We start from the raw sequence: 22,803 nt of genomic DNA, 5'->3' as shown, positions 1-22,803 counted from the left end.
CCAAATCTGGGTAAAGATTAAATGTCTTTTCGGATACCAGGCCCCAACAGCTCTGCCTGGTGTTACCATAAATGGCGAGCTATGTACCGATGCAAACGCGATTGCCAAGCACGTTGCTGAGCACTTTCCTCAAGCCTCTACGTCGAAGAATTACCCTCCAGCGTTTCGCACACTCAAATGGCATCTGGAAGGGAATATCCTCTCATTCACTACATGCTGCAGTGAATCCTATGACACCCCATTTACAGAGTGGGAGCTCCTCAGTGCCCTTGCATATTGTCCTGACACAGCTCCTGGGCCTGATCGCATCCACAGCTAGATGATTAAACATCTCTCATCTGACTACAGGCGAAATCTTGTCATCTTCAACCGGATCTGGTGCGATGGCGTCTTTCCATCGCAGTGGCGGGAGAACACCATCATTCCAGTGCTCAAACCTGGTAAAAACCCACTTGATGTGGATAGCTATCGGCCTATCAGCCTCACCAAAGTTCTTTGTAAGCTGCTGGAACGTATGGTATGTCAGCAGTTGGGTTGGGTCCTGGAGTCACGTGGCTTGCTGGCTCCATGTTAGGGTGGCTTCCGCCAGTGTCGCTCTATCACTGACAATCTTGTGTCCACTGAGTCTGCCATCCTAACAACCTGTTCCAGACGACAACACCTGATTGCCGTCTTTCTTTACTTACGTAAAGCATACGGCACAACTTGGGGACATCATATCCTTGCCGCATTGTATGAGTGAGGTCTCCGGGTACCACTCCCGATTTTTATCCGAAAACTTCCTGTTGCTCTGTACTTTCTGTGTCCAAGTTGGTGACTCCCATAGTTCCATCCATATCCTGGAGAATGGAGTCCCACAGGGCTCTGTATCGAGTGTCTCTCTATTTCTAGTGGCCATTAACGGTCTAGCAGCAGCCGTCGGGCCCTCCGTCTCACTATCTCTGTATGCAGATGACTTCTGCGTTTCGTACTACTGCTCCAGTACTGTTGTTGCTGAGCAGCGTCTCCAGGGAGCCATCCACAAGGCGCAGTCATGGGCTCTAGCCCACAGCCTCCAGTTTTCAGCTGCAAAGTTGTGTGTCATGCATTTCTGTCGGCATCGTACTGTTCATCCGGAACCCGAATGTTACCTTAATGACGGTCCGCTCACTGTAGTGGAGACATATCAGTTTCTAGGACTGGTTTTCGATGCTCGATTGACTTGGCTCCCTCATCTTTGTCAACCTAAGCAGAAGTGCTGGCAGCACCTCAATGCCCTCCATTGCCTGAGCAACACCAATTGGGGTGCAGATCACTGTACACTGCTGCAGCTCTACAGAGCCCTTGTCCAATCCCGAATTGACTATGGGAGTGTGGTTTATGGTTTGGCAGCGCCTTCAGCTATGCATTTACTTGACCCTTTGAGCCACTGTGGGGTTCGATTAGTGACAGGAGGTTTTAGGATGAGTCCGGTGACCAGCGTACTGGTGGAGGCTGCTGTCCCTCCACTGCAGATGAGGCGTTCGCAAATGCTTGCCAGTTATGCAGCACACATTCATAGTACCGCTGAGTATCTGAATTATCTTCTTCTTTTCCCGCCTACGGCAGTCCATCTCCCGCATCGGCAGCCCAGATCGGGGCTAACGATTGCGGTTCACATGCGGTCCCCTCTCTCCAAACTGGAGTCCTTACCTTTACCACCTCTACTTGCGATCTATTCACGTACACCTCCATGATGTATGCCTCGACCTTTTTCATGGCCCTAAGGACTCCATTAACCCCGCCGCTCTCCGCTGTCACTTACTCTCGATTCTTGACGTGTTCCGGGGCTCTGAAGCAGTTTACACTGATGGCTCATTGGCTGATAGTCACGTAGGCTTCGCATATGTTCATGGAGGACATATTGAACAGCACTCCTGGCCAGTTGGCTGCAGTGTTTTCACTGCTGAGCTGGCGGCCATATCTCGTGCTCTTGAGCACATCCACTCATGCGGTGGCGTGTCATTTCTCCTGCGTATTGACTCATTGAGCAGCCTACAAGCTATCGACCAGTGCTACCCTTGCCACCCTCTGGTAGCATCCATTCAGGAGTCCATCTATGCCCTGGAACAGTTCTGCCATTCCGTGGTGTTTGTGTGGACCCCAGGCCACGTCGCAATCCCCGGCAACAAACTTGCTGACAGGCTGGCCAAACAGGCGACGCGGAAACCAATTCTGGAGATAGGCATCTCCGAAGGTGACCTGCGTTCTGTCTTACACCACAGGGTTTTTCGGCTTTGGGAGACGGAATGGCATTACAGCACGCACAACAAACTGTTTCTCATTAAGGAGACTATGACTGTGGGAGTCTTCCATGCAGGCCTCTCGCAGGGAATCAGTTGTCCTGTGCCGGCTCCGAATTGGCCATACGTGGCTAACGCATGGTTACCTACTCCATCCTGAGGACCCACCTCATTGTCGCTGTGGCTCCCTAATGACAGTTGTCCACCTCTTGCTGGACTGCCCACTTTTAGCTGCTCTGCAGCGGGATTTTAACTTTCCCAGCACCCTACCCTTGGTGTTGGGTGACAATGCCTCCACAGCAGCTTTAGTTTTATGTTTTATCTGTGAGAGTGGGTTTTATACTTCTATGTAGGTTTTAGCACATGTCCTTTGTCCTTCTGTGTCCTCCACCCTAATGCTTTTAAGGTGGAGGTTTTAATGTGTTGCAGAGTGGCTTTTCCTTTTTATTCTTTTGGTCAGCCAGCCACTGTGATCTGCTTACATGTTTTACTCTCTTATGTTTCTTGCGTCTCTCTGTTGTTTTCCTGTCCTCTTTTGTTACTTTTAGTGTTCATTGCCTTCCCATCGTTCTTGTGGCTTTTACTTTCTTTCCGTTTTGTATTATATGTTTCGTCCGTTTTATTCTCGCACTTGTGACATTGTTTTATTAGGAACAAGGGACTGACGACCTCATAGTTTGGTCCCTTCTCCCGCCTTTAAACAAACCAACCAACCAACCTCTTTGTTGTATGAATTTGCTATCATAGGTGTAAACTTTAAAAAAAGATTTATTGGAGGTGCTTCAAAGTTAATATATTTATCTGGTTTCATGAAACATTTTCAGGTAGTTCAAGGCCAAGAAGTGAAGTCACTAAACAGGTAATGTTTAGTGATGGTATTCGTCCTGGTGGAGATTTAACGGAGTTGGATGGTTCATCTGAACCAAGAATACCTTATCGCCGCCAGGAAAGGACTTCAAAGAGGATTGGTACACCACCTGGTCAGTAGATATATGTTCATATTTTTTCGTCTTTAAGTGGCTTGTATGAGGAACTAAAACAGTTACTGCTTTACTGTACTTTTTTTTCCAATACCTTTTTTCCAGCAATAAATGTTTCCAAAATTTCCGTGTCAGAAGCATACCTACAGTTAAACAGATCTGAGCACAGTTGTAAGACACATCACATTTTAATGCATAGTATTGCATTATTGTGTTCACAGAGAAAAAAAGAATGTTGCATTTCTATTGAAACTACTGCATGATGGTGTACTTAACTGCATATACCAGAATCAAATGCAGAGGAAGAGCACACAACAGCAGCAAAAAATTCAGCTGCAAGATGAATTGGTTTCTTGTTGTAGAGTTATCAGGGGGACTGATAGGACAGGCAGAAGAAATGTGTCTCGTGGTAAGCTGAACATGATCTTTGAAAGGACAAATCTCTCCACTCAGAGCTTGGGGAGATACACAATAGAGTATCAGTAATAGATTCCTGAGAGTGCGGAAGTGCTGCTTACTAGATGGCAGTCTGTATGTTAGTAGACAGAACCCTTGTGTTAAGGTGAAATAATTTGAAATATATAAGAAGAAACACAGTGTGATGAAAAAGACTACACATATGAAACAAAAGTGTAAGGAAAGGCAAATGCAGTGTTAAGGGTTTGCAGCAGCAAAAAGGTGAGGATAATTAAAACAATGGTGAGTGGACAAGGTAGTGTAAGTAGGCAACAGTGGAGAATTGTGTAACTTCACACCTGCAGTTGATAAGATCAAAATCTATGTTGCAGAGAAAATTCCCAGCTGTGCAGTTCTGATGTCCTATTATTTGGAGCAAATATTCAAATTATTTGAGAAGATATGTCCTCGTCACTGCATACATGTTATGAGGCAAAGAAACAGGTTTTAGAGGAAGGACTCTGAGATGGTCAAAAATTTTAAACAAATATATCGTTCAGTGCCTACACAATGCAAGGGGTTTGTTGATAGGTTGAGAAAAATGTTAGGTGGTTCATACCTTGCGGCATATTTGATTAGCATTCCTATCAGTATACTGTAATTTGTTTTGCTTTTCTGTGTACCTGACCTGCCTCTGCCCCTTTCATTAAATTGGGGGCATACAAACAGGCCTTCCACATATGTTCACAGTACAACATTGCCAGCCATGCAGGATTAATTTTGGTTGATGATACATTGATGAGAACAGAGGTGACTAATTAGTGGCAAGTCTTAATAAAAACCATGCAGTATTTAGATTTTAGAATTAGAGAGCTTCTCCTCAACAGGATGATTCTGGTTTCAAAGAGCTGAACAAAAAGAGTATTGCGTGTAGCATTACATCTCCAGGCGGCGTAGTAAAATAGTCATGCAAGTAGCAGGAGATCACTCACATTGCCTGGTTCTGAAGTTGTCTGATGCTGTGTAGCCACAAAGCTGCAGTTAGGTTTTGCTGCAATCTTTAAACATGGCAAGTGTCTTCTGTTTTCTGGTTGAAATGCAATAAATGTGTGATCAGAATAAATAAAAAAAAATGCATTGTAGCTTGTTACTTATAATATAGTCAGTGTTCGTTCTTAACAAATTATTTCTATCAACAGTATTTTTTTTCCGTATGCATTGGGAACTAATACAGTACACATGATTACATCCACCACAATACTACTACTTATCACCATAACTATTTCTGCTATTAATGAAAACTACACTTACTACCATATCTGGTTATGTCTACCACTGTTATTGCCCTACTACTTGATTCCTTCCTACCTTTCATTAGAATAGACAACAACTAATTGAAACAGTTATCAACATTAATACCACCACTTTTTGTCTTCCATATGTCACAATGCATTCCATCGCGTCCCAGTCCAGGGCACACCCTGCCAGTAACTTGGACACTGCAGAGGGAATTGTGGTTGCATCGGCCTCTTCTGTTGCCTGTCAGCTTTCTGGTTGCAGGCGACAATGCCCTTATTCTGACGGAGAATCATTACTGTAGTGATGAGTGCAGCCACATGCCAACCCATGTTACCCCAGTTCTAGTTCCTAGGGTAGTGAGTGACAGCTCACGGCTATGATTCCACTCTGTTGTTATGATCACCATGCATCTGCTGTCACCTGTTTTTCTGCTATAACTGTTAATCTCAACTGTCTTTGCTGCGTCGGTTGTCAGTCTTCTGTCACAACCTACCATAGTGCAGTAGATTGGGGATAATTGATGAGCTAACACCCTACCCAAGCCTTTCTGGAAATAACATTGGTGATATTATCCATGATCTGCCATGTTTTCTCACAATGCAGTATCACCCTGACATAGAGTCATCAGTCCAGATTCAGCTGCTGCTGATCAGTATGGGCAACATTGGCATACAGTGGACATCCGCATATAGTATGTTCAGGTGCACCTTTTTCATCACAGGCACGTCAGAAGGATGATCAGGTCATCAGCATATGCCATTACTCCTACAGTTGCTTCTTATCATGCAGCTTGCCTAACACCAAAATGAGTACCAGATTTCAGAAGAGAGGGCTATTTACAGATCCCTGTGGGCAGCCTTTAGAAGTTTCTTTTGTACAAGTTTTTCCTGGGCATGACAAAGTTGCTTCTCTGTTTTGGCAGTTGTTCTCAAAACAGTTGTATAATGGTGAAATAAAATAAATTCTGACATCAGCCAACACTGTGCTTGAAATGAATTCAGTAGTGACAAGTGAAAATTTGTGCTGGACAGGGATTCGAACCTCAATTTCTGCTTATCCCAAGTGGTTGCCTTAGCACTTGAGCTGTCCAAGCATGGTTTCCGTCTGACCCAAATTTCCAACTTGTCGCGCAGTGCTTACATAGCACCCCCTGTCCCCACCGTACCCATTGCTCACCGCATCACGCTGGATTCTCGCAAGAGTTCAGGAGAGGGAGTGCATCAACACTGAAATGAAATCATCTTAATGGCCATCAAGCCATATACATTTATATATGTGTAGTGTCTGTTCTTTTGGACATATCTGAATGAACAGACACCGCACACGTATGTACAAAAGTTGTATAATGCTTGGGGGCAGTCCAAGCATCTCATGCGGTCAAAAAGAGCTGCCCGCAATAAGGGATTGCAAGTCCAGCCTTACAGCATAAAACATATTTATGCAAGTCTTTATCACCTCATTTATTGTGTCTTCTGTTGACTTCCCACTTCTGAATCCATATTGTTGGGAGTTCATTTCATAAAATAGTCTTTTTCTCTCGTAATATAGCACATAACAGCTTATCCAGCAATTTCGAGAAGGCAAACTGGTCGTAGGACTTTGGAGCGGCATTTAAACAATAAAATTCGATGACAGAAATTAAAAGACGTGCAACATGGGTTGTGCAGTCTTACCTCATTGTCACAACAATAGCTCTCATTCTATCACAAAAGATTCAGTTTTCTGTTATATGCTGATGATACTAGCAGATTGCAGTAACGCTGGTTTAGATACGGTCGGCTTTTTTGGCACTACTATTGTAATAAGGTGCTCATCTTTCGTGCCATTCACTTTCTTATCCTTTCCAATCTGGATTGCAAAAGTTCTAAATTTCAATCGTTCTTAATTTATGCTCTTCACCAAAGACTGATTTTGTTCGTGGCCATCATAAGCTCTGTTAAACTTGGACTAAAGTTTCTATTAGAATATGACGTCGAGCATAAGTACGTCATAAAAAAAAACATTTGGGCAAACGTACCATTTTGAAATAAGCCATCTGATAAAAAGTTCCTCTTCACAATTAAAGCATAAGACACAAGACACAGGCGATTACAAACGAACACTGAAGTCGTATTCATGATACCCTCTTTTGTCTGTTCTGTCGGTTCTCGGTAGAATATTTTATAGATTACGAGTGAAACACACACGACATCGGTGTAGTATTGTACAGTACTTAGTATTTGTTTCGCAAAGCAGTTTTTGGCTGTTATGCCATCGTCAGGTACAAAGATAAGTATGTGCCACAGTGAAACTTTGTCGGATTAAAGATTTTAAACTAGTACGTATACAGAGTATCTCCATTTTCAGGGATGAAAAATGTTAATGTCAGAATTTATAGGAAACCTACCATATCGGAAATGGTAATACTGGCCTAATGTTGACACCCGGTGACCTGTAAGCGTGCTGCCGTTTGTTCGACGGTACATTGCCTAATACCCGTCCTCGCGAGTGAAGGCGACTTCCGAACGGAATTAAATGCGTTCGGACAAATAGCGTCAAATAGTGGCTGTCCTCTTACCTCAGTGGTCTCGATAATGCACAAAAAGTGCAAACGACAGGTGTACACTCTTCTTTACCCTTTTCTTGACCCGCCACCTCGAGAACACAATAAATGGCGCACAATTACGTACTTGGGAAAAGTCTCGCTGGATGTAGCCGGTAAGCTCCAATCCAGGAATGTGAAAAAATCATTTTATGTGCTCAACACTTTTTACCCAATGGTAAAGACAGCACTCCAGCTGTGGAAAAGAGTAGAATATATAAAGTTACAAGTAATTGTGACAAATTCTACACAGGTCAGTCCGGCAGGGTAATGTGTACCCAGTTGACGCAGCACCACAGAAGCTGGCAACTTTTACAGGCCACCTGCTTAAAGAAGACCATAGTCACAACACGGAGTGCTGCATCTCATCCTTGACGGAGGGAACACCAGCCGTCTTAAAATAATGCAAATTAACAAACACGTCGCCATCAACCTGAGCTTAGTGCCGAATGACGACACACAGTTTCCTTACTCACCACTTCTAAAGGCAGAAACTATGCGTAACCCCATCCGGGCCGTGTCGTACATTACCCCCCTTACTCACGTGCCCCAGTTTTCTTTATTTAAGTTACTATAATTTCTCTCATTGTGTTAAAAAAATTTACTTTGTGTAATGATAACTGCTTCACTCGTGTGCTCAATATCACAATTATATCTTATCTGTTTGTAATTTAGGACCTATTAAAGATGAGACTATTTTGTTCAGCCACATCTCTGTAATATGCTACCGGAGTTATTTGTCGAATAATTTTCTCATACGTACAACTGACGTAATTTGTCCGTAGTTTGTTAGTTAATGTGTTACGTATTTTATCTCAGTCAAATGATCTTACATCGCATTTACACTTAAATAATCCCTTTTGTTTTATTCCTAATTCCAAAATTAACATTTTGCATCGCCGGATATGGAGGTGATCTGTAGGTGCACTAGTTTAAAATCTTCGATTCGACAAAATTTCGGTGCACCTGTGCACGTGGCGATGGCGTACCAGCCGAAAACCGGGTCGTGTAACAAATAACAAATATTGTAGAGTATTACATAAATGTGGTGTGAGTATGGAGCAATGCAGACGACCTTCCCCCTGCTCCGGTGTACCTGACGTCCGGCGACATGCACGACAGATGATCTGCTAGTGCGGTGCCAAACACGATAGAGGTTGCTAACTTCTGGGTGGCAGAAGTGTAAATAATTGTCTTGTAAATATATATACACACGTCGTGTAAATATTGTACATTATTTTATACATTGTAAATGTTTCTGACACTAATAAAATAAAATAAAAAATGTACATTCACCACAGCCAGAGGGCAGCACTTCCGTATGTCGAATGCCGTGTGAAACTTCTGTGTGTTACGTGCAAAAAATATTATGCATAATTTTGTCACGTGTTAAGTCTTCATTGGTTTTGTACAACTTATCTAACAGCAGAGACAGAAAATCGATAACGTATGCCTCGGTCACGGTGTTAAAATCTACATCCGACAGTGAATGTTTAAAACTTGTGTCAAAATACATCTAAAAATAGGTTTGAGACTGTTTAAAAGTCTAGGCAAAAAATGTAGATAAAACTAGCATGAAAATGAAAGTACATTAAGTTCTGCTAAATTATCAGATTCGTTGTTTCACCCAAAGCAAACCAAAGCAGAGTACCATCTGTAACTCTAGAACAGCTGTGGCAATATAATTTTATCTACATTTGTTTACAATAAATCTGTTAAATACAAGCTACACACTAACCTATTTACTGTTGCAATAACAGTCAGTATTTAAAACCATTTTCCAGGTAAAGTACTGGACACGTTTTTAACATTACTTGCAAAAAATCTTGTATTCACTTTAAGAAAGAGCAGGATGTTATGGCTTCGTTTACAGTGTCAAATTTGTGCAGTACATTTATTAAAAATATTGATAATGAAGTTGCTTTCTTTATCCTAATGTAGTGTGAACTGTAATTAATATGATTTGCCTTTCAGGAACACCATCCACCACAAGTCATCGGACATTAAGGGCATTACTTCCTTTGGATCCCAATACTAAAAGTTACATCCCATCATATAAAGGTAAGAGCACAAAAATACAGCTGTTCAACATTTTTGAGTTTTTATAGCTTTTATTGGATATTTGGTTTTAGTCAGAGTCAAACATTGGTACTTGCTTGCATTGTTCATGTAGCAGTCCTCTTATTACCGAAAACGTGGCCAAAGTTTATTTTTTATGCATACATTCATTTTACATTTCATACTAAAAGGCCTTATTCCATTTAACTGTCATTGCAGTTATCACCACACGGTGAAATAATGCGAGTTTGCGTGTATAACAAATGCCTGTGTGTATTCTGGTTGTTGTGTAAAATATTTCATTGGCTAACAAAATTAGAATTTAAGAATTCAATTTAAGAAATTTAATATTACTACTTGGGGGAGTCATCCCATGTGTGGAACAGGTCATCCCAGATGCCATGATGAGCACGTAGTGCAGTTATCTGCAGGTTGTGGCTCACGTGGGTACCAACAATGTGTCTCACTTCAGGTCAGAAGGGATTCACTCTGATTTCTGGAAGCTATCTCAAGTGATAAAGATAGCCAGTCTTATTTCTTATTTTAAGGCGGACTTCAGCATCTGCTATATTATCGACAGAATCGATGGACCTTTAGTACAGAACTAAGTGCAGGATCTGAAGCAAAGGCCAGACATTTTGCAACATTGTAAGCTACTGATTAATTGACTTGGGTCATAGGATGAAGAGGTGTCAAGTCCTCCTTAATACACTGCTGGAAAAAAAAAAAAATAGTACATCCTTTTAGACTTTTCCAATTCACTCAAGATTTATTGTTGTGGCAGTGCATGTGCAGTGTATGAAATGATTACATTTACAGATTAGTAGCACGATCTGGTTTTGTGGTACCAGGTATCAACCTGTACTGAAACACCCATGTAATATGGGTGTAGCTTCATGGGCGACAATGCGGGTGCTGATTCTGGCATGTAGTCAGTTGTACAGATGGCGAACACTGTGCTGGGATACGTTATGCCGACCCTGCTCAGCTTGCTCACATAGTCCTGTGAGAGTTATTGGTTGATGAAGAGTCACTTCTCGTCCCATAATATCCCATACATGCTCAGTTGGAGACACATGGTAGCTAGGGATGTTGGTGTACATCTTGCAGAGAATGTCGAGTTTCGTGGGCAGCGTGTGGGTGAGCATTATCCTGTTGGAACAACACACCACCTTCCTGTTCCAAAAATGGCAAAAGAGAGAGTCTAATAACATTTTCCACATACAGAGCACTGGTTAGCATCCCTTCCAGAAACACCTAAGGTGAATGAGAGTTGTAGCTTATGGCAACCCAGACCATAAGGCCTGGGGGTGGGGTCAGTGTGTCTTGGGCGAATGCACGCTATGAGATAGCACTCACCAGGTCTACATTGTACATGCAAATGGCATCAGTTGCATGCAAGCAGAATTTGCTTTCATCCCTGAAGACTATGGCATGCTGTCCCATCTTCCACGTGATACTGTAATGGCACCAGTCAAGCCATGCATGCCTATGTTGTGGTGTGAGTGCCCTTAGTTCCACTGTCAATAATCAGTTCGCAAAAGATCGTGTTGACACATTTGCGCTCACAAGCCCTCTTATTTGTGCTGTGGTAGCTGTATAATCTGCCACTGCTGACCTTACAGTACAATGATCCTGGCAGGCACCTGTGCTGTGTGGACATCCAGAAGCTTGTCTACAGGTGTGTGAATGATCACATGATCACTGATACCAGCATCATGCCACAACTGATGCAGCATGTCCAACTTGTCTGGCCGTTCTCTAAAAGGACCACTTGGAAGGCCACAATTTGACCCCTTTCAAAGTCATTTAGTAGGCTGTACGAAGCAAGAGTGCATCACCATGGCATGGTTGCGTGCTTGCTTTACATGCTTGCACCACATTGAGCCTTCTGGCTGTGAGTATTCCCTGTTTTTTAGGGTAGCCACAGGTGGTGCTATGGTAGCTGTGCCGTATGCTACGCAGGTAATGTTGGAACCATTATCAGTACATCTACTATCCCCCAGGTGGCATACCCTGTCATCAAATCAAAATTGACAACGTCTTTCCAGGTGTACTAACCACCCCCAAGCAGTGTATGTGAGGTATCCACTACACACAAGAGGTGGTTTTATGGGCAGCAGGATTTGACAATTTTTTTTTTTTTTTTGGGTTAGAGGGTCTCAGAAAAGGAAAAATTGAAATTGTAGTTGTAAATTGCCCTAGATGTGTTGGGAAAGAATGAGAGCTCCAATTGCTCATACAAAGCACTGAAGCAGAAATTGTTACAGATACTAAAAGCTGGCAAAAGCCAGAGATAAGTTCAGCATAAGTTGTACCAAGAATCTATTGGTCTTCAGAAACGATGCATTAAATTCAGTTATGATGACATGTTTGTTGCTGTTAGAGGTAGTTTATCACATAATGAAATAGATGGTTACTGTGAGTTAGTTAGGGTGGAGGCTATGCTTGACAACTAGAATAAATTAATTATTGATTTCTTTTATCAGCACCAACTCCCACCCCAAATGGAGATGATACAATTGCTGAAAGGTTAAAGGAAAATTTGAGTCACATATCCAGTACAGTTATAATTGGTGGTGACTTCCATTTACTCTCAATATGTTGGCAAAAGTACTTGTATAAAGTTGATGGTAGTCATAAAACATTGTCATAAATTGTAAATATGTTTTCTTCAAAAATTATTTTGATCAGTTAGTTTAGGAGCCCACACGAAGTGTAAATGGTTGCCATAATGTGCTATACCTCTCAGTGATAAGCATTCCTGAGGAAATAGAGAGCATCATGATGGATACAGTAGTTAGTGACCACAAGGTCATTGTAGCGTGACTGAGTATTGTAACATCCAAAACCATCAAAAACATATTTTTTAAAAAGCAGGTAAAAATTGTCCTGTTCTCTACCCAATGGTGGAAGTCTTTGGCGTTGGGCTGGTTAGGTCTCTAGGGGCCTACTTTTTTCCAGTTATACCTTTATCCATTTACTTTGCATAACTTTTGGGCTGAAGTAATTTTGGTCTTCTTTAGGGTTTTGACCTACATATATTTTCAAAAACTTTTTTTCTGTAGTGTCAGTCCACTGGGAAGAATGCCTTAAATAGTGCGTACTGCCTACAGTGTTGAAGATCCTCTACACACAGTACTGTGTAGACTAGCGTACATGCTTAAAAGCCAATACAGTAGCCAATCCAATGTGGTAGGGTTGTTATGTAACCCTCAGGTAGAGCCCCCTGACAACACAGGTATCACACTTCTGATGACTTAGCTGTTGGTTCCCCATGTATACCATGCAGTAGATGCCTGTCTTTGGCATTGTGTACTCCCAGCAATGGCTGTCATAGCAGATGACCCATACTATCGCTGAGTGGTCCCCCCCCCCCCCCCCCCCCCCTGGGAAGAGCATATGGTCGGAGTAGTTGGCATCAGGGCAGACATGGCACTCATGAAATTTATCAAACAAAATCTACACAATAGCTATACCGATGTGGCTGTCTAAACAGATAGGTATCAATATTTCAGTGCAGACAGTTAAAATCTGACTGCATTCCCTATCCTAGTTACCCCATTGGGAGAGGGACAAGCCAGAAGTCTGGGAACTAAACATTTTATTCGATGCCTGATGTGTACTGGCACATATGGCTGTACTTGAACAGAGATTTGCCATTATTTTTCATGAACACACAGAAGAAAAATATGGAGAAATAGACACATTGGGGAAAAAAATGCAAAAAATACAAAAGAGAGCCTCCTACTGCACAATGTCAAGCATTTCTCACACATGGAAGACTGGTGACATACAAGTGACCTTTACTCCGTCTACAACTTTGAACGTGGCACAAGAAGTTACCTTTCATGCAGACCTTACACTCCACACAGATGATGAGCAATGAGCAATTTTAGCATGACGAGGCATATATTTTGTCTGATAGTACAAAAAGGACCAAAAGATGAGCGAATACATACAGGTGCTTCCATCTTAGCTTTTGAAGGAAACATCCTGTTATGGTGTGTAGGTGTGATCCGAAACCTTACATCTCATCACTTATGAGATGTTTTCGCTGCTTACATTTTGAACACATCATTGCACTGCCACAGCAGACCCAAAATACAGAAACTGTGGAAGATCCCTTCGTGAAGGTCATCCTTGCAAACAACTGCCTTTCTGTGCAACATGTGCAGAACACCATCCACCAGAATATGAATGCGCGCACCCAGTTGACTTTATGACAAATTTGTGTCGAAGTTATGGCTATCATCCCATGTACCTCAACTTTTGCAAAACCAAATCTACCATCCATTACAAACAAAGAACGTACAACCAAAACAAAAACATTTATATGCAAGAAAGATTCCCATCTTTCTTGATTTCCAATCTTACACAGTCAGCAGGAGCCTTCCAGCGGATACAGCAGGAGACAATTCGCATTCCCTCCAACAGCACAAGAGGGGAAGACCCCAGTCCACAGCTTCTACCTTCCAAAATATGACTAAGGTAAAGTTTGATACTAGTCATTATATAAAAGAGACTAAGGGGTCAAGCCAACGAAATGTCCATCATGTTATATCAACCTACAACCTGAAAAATTACATGAATGGAAATAGCGGAAACAGAAAAAGAAGGAAAAATACAGAAAACGACCAAAGCAAAAAACTAATTCATTGGTTCTGATGGGATTGAGACACTCCTTGACCACAAAAGACTGTCTGAACACCATTGCAAGCTCAAAGAAGGCATTGGGCTACTGTTCTCTCTCTCTCTCTCTCTCTCTCTGTGTGTGTGTGTGTGTGTGTGTGTGAGAGAGAGAGAGAGAGAGAGAGAGAGAGAGAGAGAGAGAGAGAGGGGGGGGGGTGTATCATAATTAATGGCGTGTTAGTATGGACCAAAATAAGAAAAATATTTGCAGCAAACGCGTGCTCTAAAACACATACCATGAAAGTTACGAGCACTTGATCATTAGAAGAGTTGTTTCAAAGTAGCAAAGATGAACAAGTGCTCATAGCTCTTAACGAGTACATTTTCGAGCACGTTTACCAGGTGTTTTCTTCTTGTTTTGGTCCATGCTACCAGTTCCCAAAATATGGAAAGCAAAGAATTTGCAGTAGAAGAGATTCGTTTCACAGTATCGAAGGTGAAAAATTGCTCGTTTTCAACACGCCATTAATTATGATACACCCTGTGTGTGTGTGTGTGTGTGTGTGTGTGTGTGTGTTAGTACACTAGTAAAGTCAAACATACGCAGTGAACAGATACCTACACTAGACTCAAGCATAGACATTGAGTATAATGATGACAATCTGCAACATCTACATTCCTCATGACAAAGATATTACCTACGGAGAAGTGAATAACCTAATTAACAGTTACCCCAGCCTTTCATTTTGGTGGGAGATTTTAATGCCGATAATCACATGGGGGTCAGCAGGCTAACTCCCTTGACAGTCTGGGAACTAAATAATGCTTTAAAACTATGTAGGGATACATCGCCAGGGCTAATTACCATCCATAGTAAAATGTTTCAACATCTTGGTGATAATAGTAAAAACTCTGTTCCAAACTCTTCTAACAGGATTTGGCGAGATAGCAAATTTCTATAGAGATTGGGAGTGGGGGTGAGTGTGTCGCTAATTGAAATAAATTGTTAGACAGGATGGTTAATGTGCAATTTAGAGGGTGTTTAGAATATAAGAGATCCCCTTTCCCAATTCCATTGCAAATTCTGAAGGTGTTGAACCACCACTAATCATCTCAAATGATTGGAGTGTGGGATTAGTGTGCACTATACTGACATCTGATCACAGGTTGTTTGATTTACCCAAGGCGTGGAGTTGTCACACTTTATCAACCACAAAATTTTCATCACTTAGACAATTTAGAGTCAGGATGGGCACAACCCTTGGTAACAAATATGTTCAGGAAAAGGGAGTTCCACAGGGATCAGTTTTAAGTGCCATACATTTTGCAATTGCAATAAATGGTGTAGTGGCGTGGTGGGATGTACACCAGCATTGTATGTTGATAATCTTTATTTATAGTTATTTATTGTTATCTACAGGAAAATGTCAACTACAGACAGCTGTATGGAAGACACAAAAAAGGGAGCAAAGCCATGGGTACTATTTCTCACCAGTTAAGTCAAGCATCATGCATTTCAGTAGAATATGGCTTGCCCATCCCTGACCACAACTATACCTCAAAACCCAGCTGCTCTAAGTAGCAAACAAGTAAAATTTTCTAGGACTTCTTTTTGATCATAAACTTACATGGTTACCACATGTAAAACTCAAGACTTCCTGCACTAAGAAACTCAGTACTCTGTTTCCTTGGTAACATTTTGTAGGATACAAATCCAACTGTTCTGCTAACATTTTATAAAGTGTCCATAATTTCCTGTTTGGGCTATGGAAACATTATTTATGGAACAGCAGGACCATCCATCCATGTGACAAATATTAAACCCTGTCCATCACAGTGGAGTCTGTTTTGTAACTGGAGATTTTTGAACAAGCCCAGTCAATAGCTTTCTTGTAGAGGTGGCCATACCAACACTGAAAATATGATGCCAACTAAATTTATTTCACTACACAGTCATGATTAATGAAATGTGAAACTACCTCTGTCATCTCATTTTATTCCACAATCCAGCAGTGTGCTTACTCATGAACCGCCTGGGTACAGGACGACCAGCAACAGTACGACTGGAAGACCTCTGACAAGAACTTCAATTTTCTTCTGTTACCTACATGCAATACTGTCACTCTTGGACACCTCCGTCGTATATTCCCCAACCAGCTGTAAGACTGGACCTATAGTGTGACACTAAAGAAAATATAACTGCCAATTTTCGTATCTGCGTATTTCATTCAGCAATCCTGATGGCTCCAAAGATAATGACTGATTCAGCTATGCATAAGTACACAACCTGAATAGAGAACAATGTTCTTTAACAAAAGAATGCAATATTTATACTGCAAAGCTAATAACCACCTGTAGAACACTACAAAACATAATGGCTTTCCCTCAACAGAATTTCACTACATGCAGTGAGTCCTTGAGTACTTTCTCAATAATAGACAAGTGCTGTACAAATCGTCCACTGGATCTCTACCATCTGTAATCAACTGCATTCCCTCCACAGCACAGGGATATCTACTGTTTTTCTCTAGACACTGAGTCACGTTCACATTCCAGGTAATGAGCTGGCTGACAAACTTGCGTAATAAGCAGTGGGTATGGAAACACTGGAATTAGATATTCCAACTGCTGATTCAAGATCACACATTCGATGCCATGTCCTCAAGAAATGGGAAGACAAATGCCAAGAAACCACATAGTGCAATAAATTATGGACCATCAAATACACCTCCAAGGTCTGATATTCTCTACAGAGCTCAAGAATGGAATATGTTGCCTTATACCATCTCAGAATTGGACATACCAAAATAACTCATGAATTTCTACTATGACAAGAACAACCCCCATGCTGTAGTTTTGGAGAAACATTAGTGGTTTGCCACATTTCTGAAGATTGTACAACTACACATGACCTGTGTCATAAAGTGAACCTTAAGCACCACTAATCAGAGATTCTAGTGGATGATAAAACAGTTATAAGTCATGTGCCACACTTCCTACAAAGGAGTGTATATTACAACAAGATTTAAAGACAACATAGTTTATATGCCGCTTAGGGATCGGAGGTGGGAGAGCGCGCCCCTCACTGCCGATTTAGCCCTGAAGTGCAACCCAATCCATTCTTCACAACTGAACCTTCCATGGACGGCAGAAATCTCTTGTTTCGGTCTCTGAACCTGAGATACTAACTACATATATTAGGTTCCAGTTTTGACTTTTACGCTGTGGTCTTAGTTTTATATTTTGACAGTTGAATTTTTGTAGGCTAGTTACCATTCATGTACCTAGTGCAAAACATATGTTAGTTTTATTAACTAAAGAGAGGAACAAAAAAAAAAGTTTTCTACATACCTTTGGGTGATGAGAGGATCAGTGGACTAATAACCACATGGTTGGATACCATTAATGTATCATCATCGTCATCGTAAAAATTCACCTGATGCCTTCACGAGAGATATTCTTCATTCCTTCCACATTACATTCTTCATACTATGTAAACATACTCCTCCAAATGTGGCTTCAGTTCAAAGAAATAGCGTTGACAGCAGTAGAGCTTTATATCAAGTAAATTAGTAAGAAACAGAACAGATTCCACATGGAACACAAAACAGCTGTGGGCAAAGTTGCAGAAGCCATGAAAAAAGCATGCCAGAGTTAAAAGAATGCAAAATCTCCAAGACTGGCAATTATTTACAGACATTCAACACTTAGTGTGGCCATCAGTGTGAGATTTCCATGATGAAACTCTGTCCTGGAATTTGGCAGCAAATCCAAAGACATTCTGGTTGTATGTAATGCATACCAGCAGCAAGACACAATCAGTATCTTCACTGCATGATAGCAATGGTAATGTTACCGATGACAGTATGACTAATACAAACATGGTTTTCTGAAATTTGTTCACCAAAGAAGATGCAGTAAATACCCCAAAATTTGAGTCAAGAACAATTTTCAACATGAATAATTTGTAAGTACATACCTTCGGTGTAGTGAATCAGTGTATGTTACTTAATAAAGGTGAGCCTTGCAGTCCAGATTATGTACCAGTTAGGTTACTTTTGGAGTATACTGATGAAATAGCTCATACTTTAGCAGTCGTATCCAGCCAGTTGCTCAGTGAAAGATCCATACTTAAAGATTGGAAAGTTGCATAGGGAACACCAATACACAACAAAGGGTTAAGAAGTAATCTGCTGAATTATAGACCCATATCATTGATGTTGATTTGCAGTGGGACTATGGAACATACACTGTGTTCGAACATTGTAATATACCATGAAGAAAACAAGCTATTGACACATGACCATCATGGTTTCAGAAAATATTGTTCTAGTGAAACACAACTAGTTCTTTATTCACACAAAGTAACATGTGCTATCAACAAGTGATCTCAAATTGGTTCCCTATTTGTAGATTTCCAGAAGGCTTTTGACACTGTTTCTCCCTACAGACTTCTAATCAAATTGCATGCCTGCAGTGTATTGACTCAGTTGTGCTACTGGATAACAAGAAGTTTTATAGGCCCTCTGCTGTTCCTAATCTACATAAAATATTTAGGAAACAATCTGAGCAGCACCTTTAGATTGTTAGCAGATGATACTGTCATTTACCATCCAGTAAAATATGATGCGAGATGTGGCAATCGATCCTAAACAATAAAAAATGAGAGATCCATCATATGAGAACTAAAAAATTCCTTTAAATTTTGTTTACACAACAAATTACACAAATTTATAGGTTGTTGATTAATGTATGTATTTAGGGATTACAGTTATGAACATTTTATAGTAAAACTAGAAGATATTGTGGGAAGGTGAACCAAAGATTGTGTTTTATTAGTAGGACTCTTAGAAGGTGCAACAAATCTACTAAGAGGAATCGGAGCTTTCACCAAAAGATTTAGGTGATTAGTTTCCCTACATACTATTTGAGAGTGCAGTGGTTGAGAGCAAGTCTGAAAGGCATTGTATGAACCCTCTGTCAAACACTTTTATCTCTGGTGAGTAATTTTGAACTGTTCTGCTAGTGGGGGCATATATTCTATGTGTGGTTAAAAATCCTCTTTGGGAGTATTTCTGTATGGTATGGGATCATTACCAGGTAGGATTCACAGAGAACATAGAAAAAGTTCTAAAGAAGACAGTTTGTTTTGTGTTATCACAAAAGATGGCAGAGAATGTCACAGAAATGATTAGAGAGTTGGGATGCCAATCATTAAAACAGACATTTTTCATTACAGTGAGTTCTTTTCATGAAATTTCAATCACCAGCTTTTTTCTCCAAAAGCAGTAATATTTTTTTGACCTCTGTGTACATAGAGAGGAATGGCCATCATAATAAAATACGAGAAATCAGAGCTTGCACCAAAAGATTTAGGTGATTAGTTTCCCTACATAGTATTTGAGAGTGTAGTGGTTGAAAGCTAGTCTGAAAGGCATTGTATGAACCCTCTGTGGAACACTTAATATCTCTGGTGAGTAATTTTGAACTGTTGTACTAGTGGGGGCATATATTCTAAGTATGGTTAAAAATAAACAGACATTACTGGTCAAGCTGGGGCTTCTTTCTGTACAAAGCCTGCATAATATGAAGATGACGATACTGATCTGGAGCAAGGGAGCAGTTGAATCTGAGTTTTATACAGGGCATATTATTAGGGGAGGAACCAAAATTTAATAATTCTAAATGTGGGAAGAGGTCATTATATTAACCACCATGGTTGGCGATCGTTTGTCTTGCAGCAAGTCAGGGAAAACATTGAGGAACGACCATGTCTCAGAGTATGGTTGTTGCAAACTATTAAGATCATTTGAAACACATTTTCTATGGATGCAGGAAACTAGGTGCTGTTAGAGAGCAATGCAGAGCAGAATTATCGTACTATCATAAAAGTAATAACTCTCCCCATGTTGTGACAAATTCATAAGAAAGAAATGGAACATGGAGGGTTTTTCTTTCTTGTCTCTCTCTAATTCATTTAACAAATGTGAGGAGATTAGAAAAATTAATATTGATAAAATTAGCACTTTTCGAAAAGTCAAAAATTTGACAAGAGTTGATGCTGATATCACTGTTTGTGGAAAGAAATGTCAAATTAGAGTAAAAGATGTACTTCTGATACTAGGACTTATTTTATGACACTTGCTAGTTTGGTTATCACATTATTTGTGAAAATTCTGTGGGCTCCGTTTAAAAAGTGATAAAATTCATGTAAAGGATTCACGATTGTACATTATCATGTTGAAACAACTAATTAAATAAAGGAATCAAACAATAGGAAGTCCAGAGTGCTATGTTGTCTGTCTGTTTCAGCATGTGATGACACAGGCTTATGAGGGGCGTTTGAAAAGTCCGAGAGGTGGCATCACTGGCACGTATCGAGGTCATATTTAATTAGTAGCATCTTTGGAAAGAACTCACACCAAGTTTCAACCATATTGGTCTATTTCTTTGTGTTTGGCATTTGTGTGAATCAAGGAAGTCGAGTGATAGTCAAAAAATGGATGAAGAAGAATTTCGTGTGGTGATTAAACATTAGTTTATGAAAGGCAGAATGCCTCAGGAGACTAAAGAGAAGTTTGATAAACATTACGGTGACTCCACACCTTCGATTAGAACAGTTTATAAGTGGTTTCAAAATTTTCGGAGTGGTCATATGGGTACAATTGATGCTGAATGTTCCAGATGCCCTGTGGGGGTTATGACTCCAGAAATCATTGATAAAATCCACGATATGCTGATGGATGACAGAAGAGTATAGGTGTGTGAGATTGCTAGTGCTGTGGGCATCTCGAATGAATGGGTACATAATATTTGTTGTGTTGGCAGAAGAGCCATCACCGTGTTACAAGAGGAGGCCGAAATGCACACGTTTTAGCTCACGCAGGCAGGCGTGAGGAGGGAAGAACTATACTGACATGAGGTCTGGAACATGACAAGGAATTAGAATTCAGAAAGCGGACATAATTAGTTTGATACTTAACTTTAATCCATTAATGATGAACGTCGCTCTTGAAGGTACGTGATTCACAATATTATCTGTTCAGAAGACATATAGTAACTGAATATGGCGCCTTGCTAGGTCATAGCAAATGATGTAGCTGAAGGCTATGCTAAACTGCCGTCTCTGCAAATGAGAGCGTATGTAGACAGTGAACCATCGCTAGCAAAGTTGGCTATAGTGGCGACATATGGGTCCGACGTATGCTAACGGACCGCGGCCGATTTAAAGGCTACCACCTAGCAAGTGTGATGTCTGGCGGTGACACCACAATATTTTGCATAAAAATTTGGACATGAGAAAGCTATCCACAAGATGGGTTCCGCGATTGCTCGCGCTTGACCAAAAACGGAATGATGTGAAGTTTTGCAAGGATGGTTTGCAGCTGTTCAGGAAGAATCCGCAGGACTTTAAGCGTCGTTTTGTCATTGTGGATGAAACACGGATACATTGCTATACTCCTGAGACCAAACAACAATCTAAACAATGGGTTACCAAGGGAGAATATGCACCAAAAAAGACGAAGACCAGTCCTTCGGCCAGAAAGGTTTTGGCGATTGTCTTTTGGGATTTGCAAGAGATAATCTTCATCGACTATCTGGAAAAGGGTAAAACTATTACAGGTGCATATTATTCATCATTATTGGACTGTTTGAAGACCTAGCTGCAAGAAAAACGCCAGCGATCGGACCGAAAAAGTCCTTTCCATCATAACAATGCACCAGCACACACCTCAGCAGTTGTGGTCGCAAAATTAATGGAAATAGGATTCCAACTCATTTTACATCCTCCCATATTCTCTATACTTGGCTCCCTCAGACTACTATTTGTTCCCCAATTTTAAGAAATAGCTGGCGGGACAAAGATTTTATTCAAACGAGGAGGTGATTGCAGCAACTAATAACTATTTTGCAGACTTGGTCAATTCCTATTATTCAGAAGGTATCAACAAATTAGAACAGTGTTGGACAAAGTGTAGAAGTCTAAAAGGAGACTATGTCGAAATATAAAGAAGGTTTACCCCAAACACATAAGTAGTTTTTATTCTTGCATGGACTTTTCAAACACAGCTCGTATGGCTTAATGCTTAGGGCACTTGAATTTAAAAAATACAAAGTTATTTCCTCATTTAGTAGATCGAATGGACAATGCCAAGTTTTTGAAAAGTGGAAATAAATGTCTGAGCTGTGATTGAGATCAAATAAATTTGGTTACTGCACACACAGTGATTTTCATGCTCCTACGACATTTGCGTCTTTTGATCAAAAGAAATAGTGAGTTATGTTGATTGTTTTACTAACTGTTAGGCAGATTATAATCTTGAACTGAAATCAAAAGTGTCATTACTTTGAAATACTTTTGAGATGGTTACTGTTCATTTAAATAAGTGTACTGCGACATACATGGCGCCAGCGGCAAGGATGGTGCCACACAGTGCCATGGTGGTAGCAGAAAGATTGTTTGAAAACAGCTTGGGCTGTTCATGTTATTGTCGGCCTGTTTGTAGGAAGGTAGGAGGGTTGGAACTTAAATAGTGGCAACTATTTATTCACAACCAATAGAAAAGAGATACATGTTTGCACCTGTTACTGTCCT

General features: G+C 40.7%; 1 protein-coding gene across 1 annotated transcript in view; it reads left to right on the top strand.

Annotated features, from left to right (window-relative positions):
* LOC124555099 (zinc finger FYVE domain-containing protein 9) overlaps positions 1–22,803 on the top strand; it is a 378,366-nt gene that overhangs the window by 195,473 nt on the left and 160,090 nt on the right. The window contains exons 7-8 of the mRNA XM_047128896.1: positions 3,086–3,241; positions 9,492–9,578. Coding sequence (XP_046984852.1) covers positions 3,086–3,241; positions 9,492–9,578 — 243 coding nt within the window. The remainder of the gene's footprint in view (positions 1–3,085; positions 3,242–9,491; positions 9,579–22,803) is intronic.

Source organism: Schistocerca americana, chromosome X (genome assembly GCF_021461395.2).
Source record: "Schistocerca americana isolate TAMUIC-IGC-003095 chromosome X, iqSchAmer2.1, whole genome shotgun sequence".
Taxonomy (NCBI): domain Eukaryota; kingdom Metazoa; phylum Arthropoda; class Insecta; order Orthoptera; family Acrididae; genus Schistocerca; species Schistocerca americana.
This window is presented reverse-complemented; position numbering and strand designations above follow the sequence as displayed.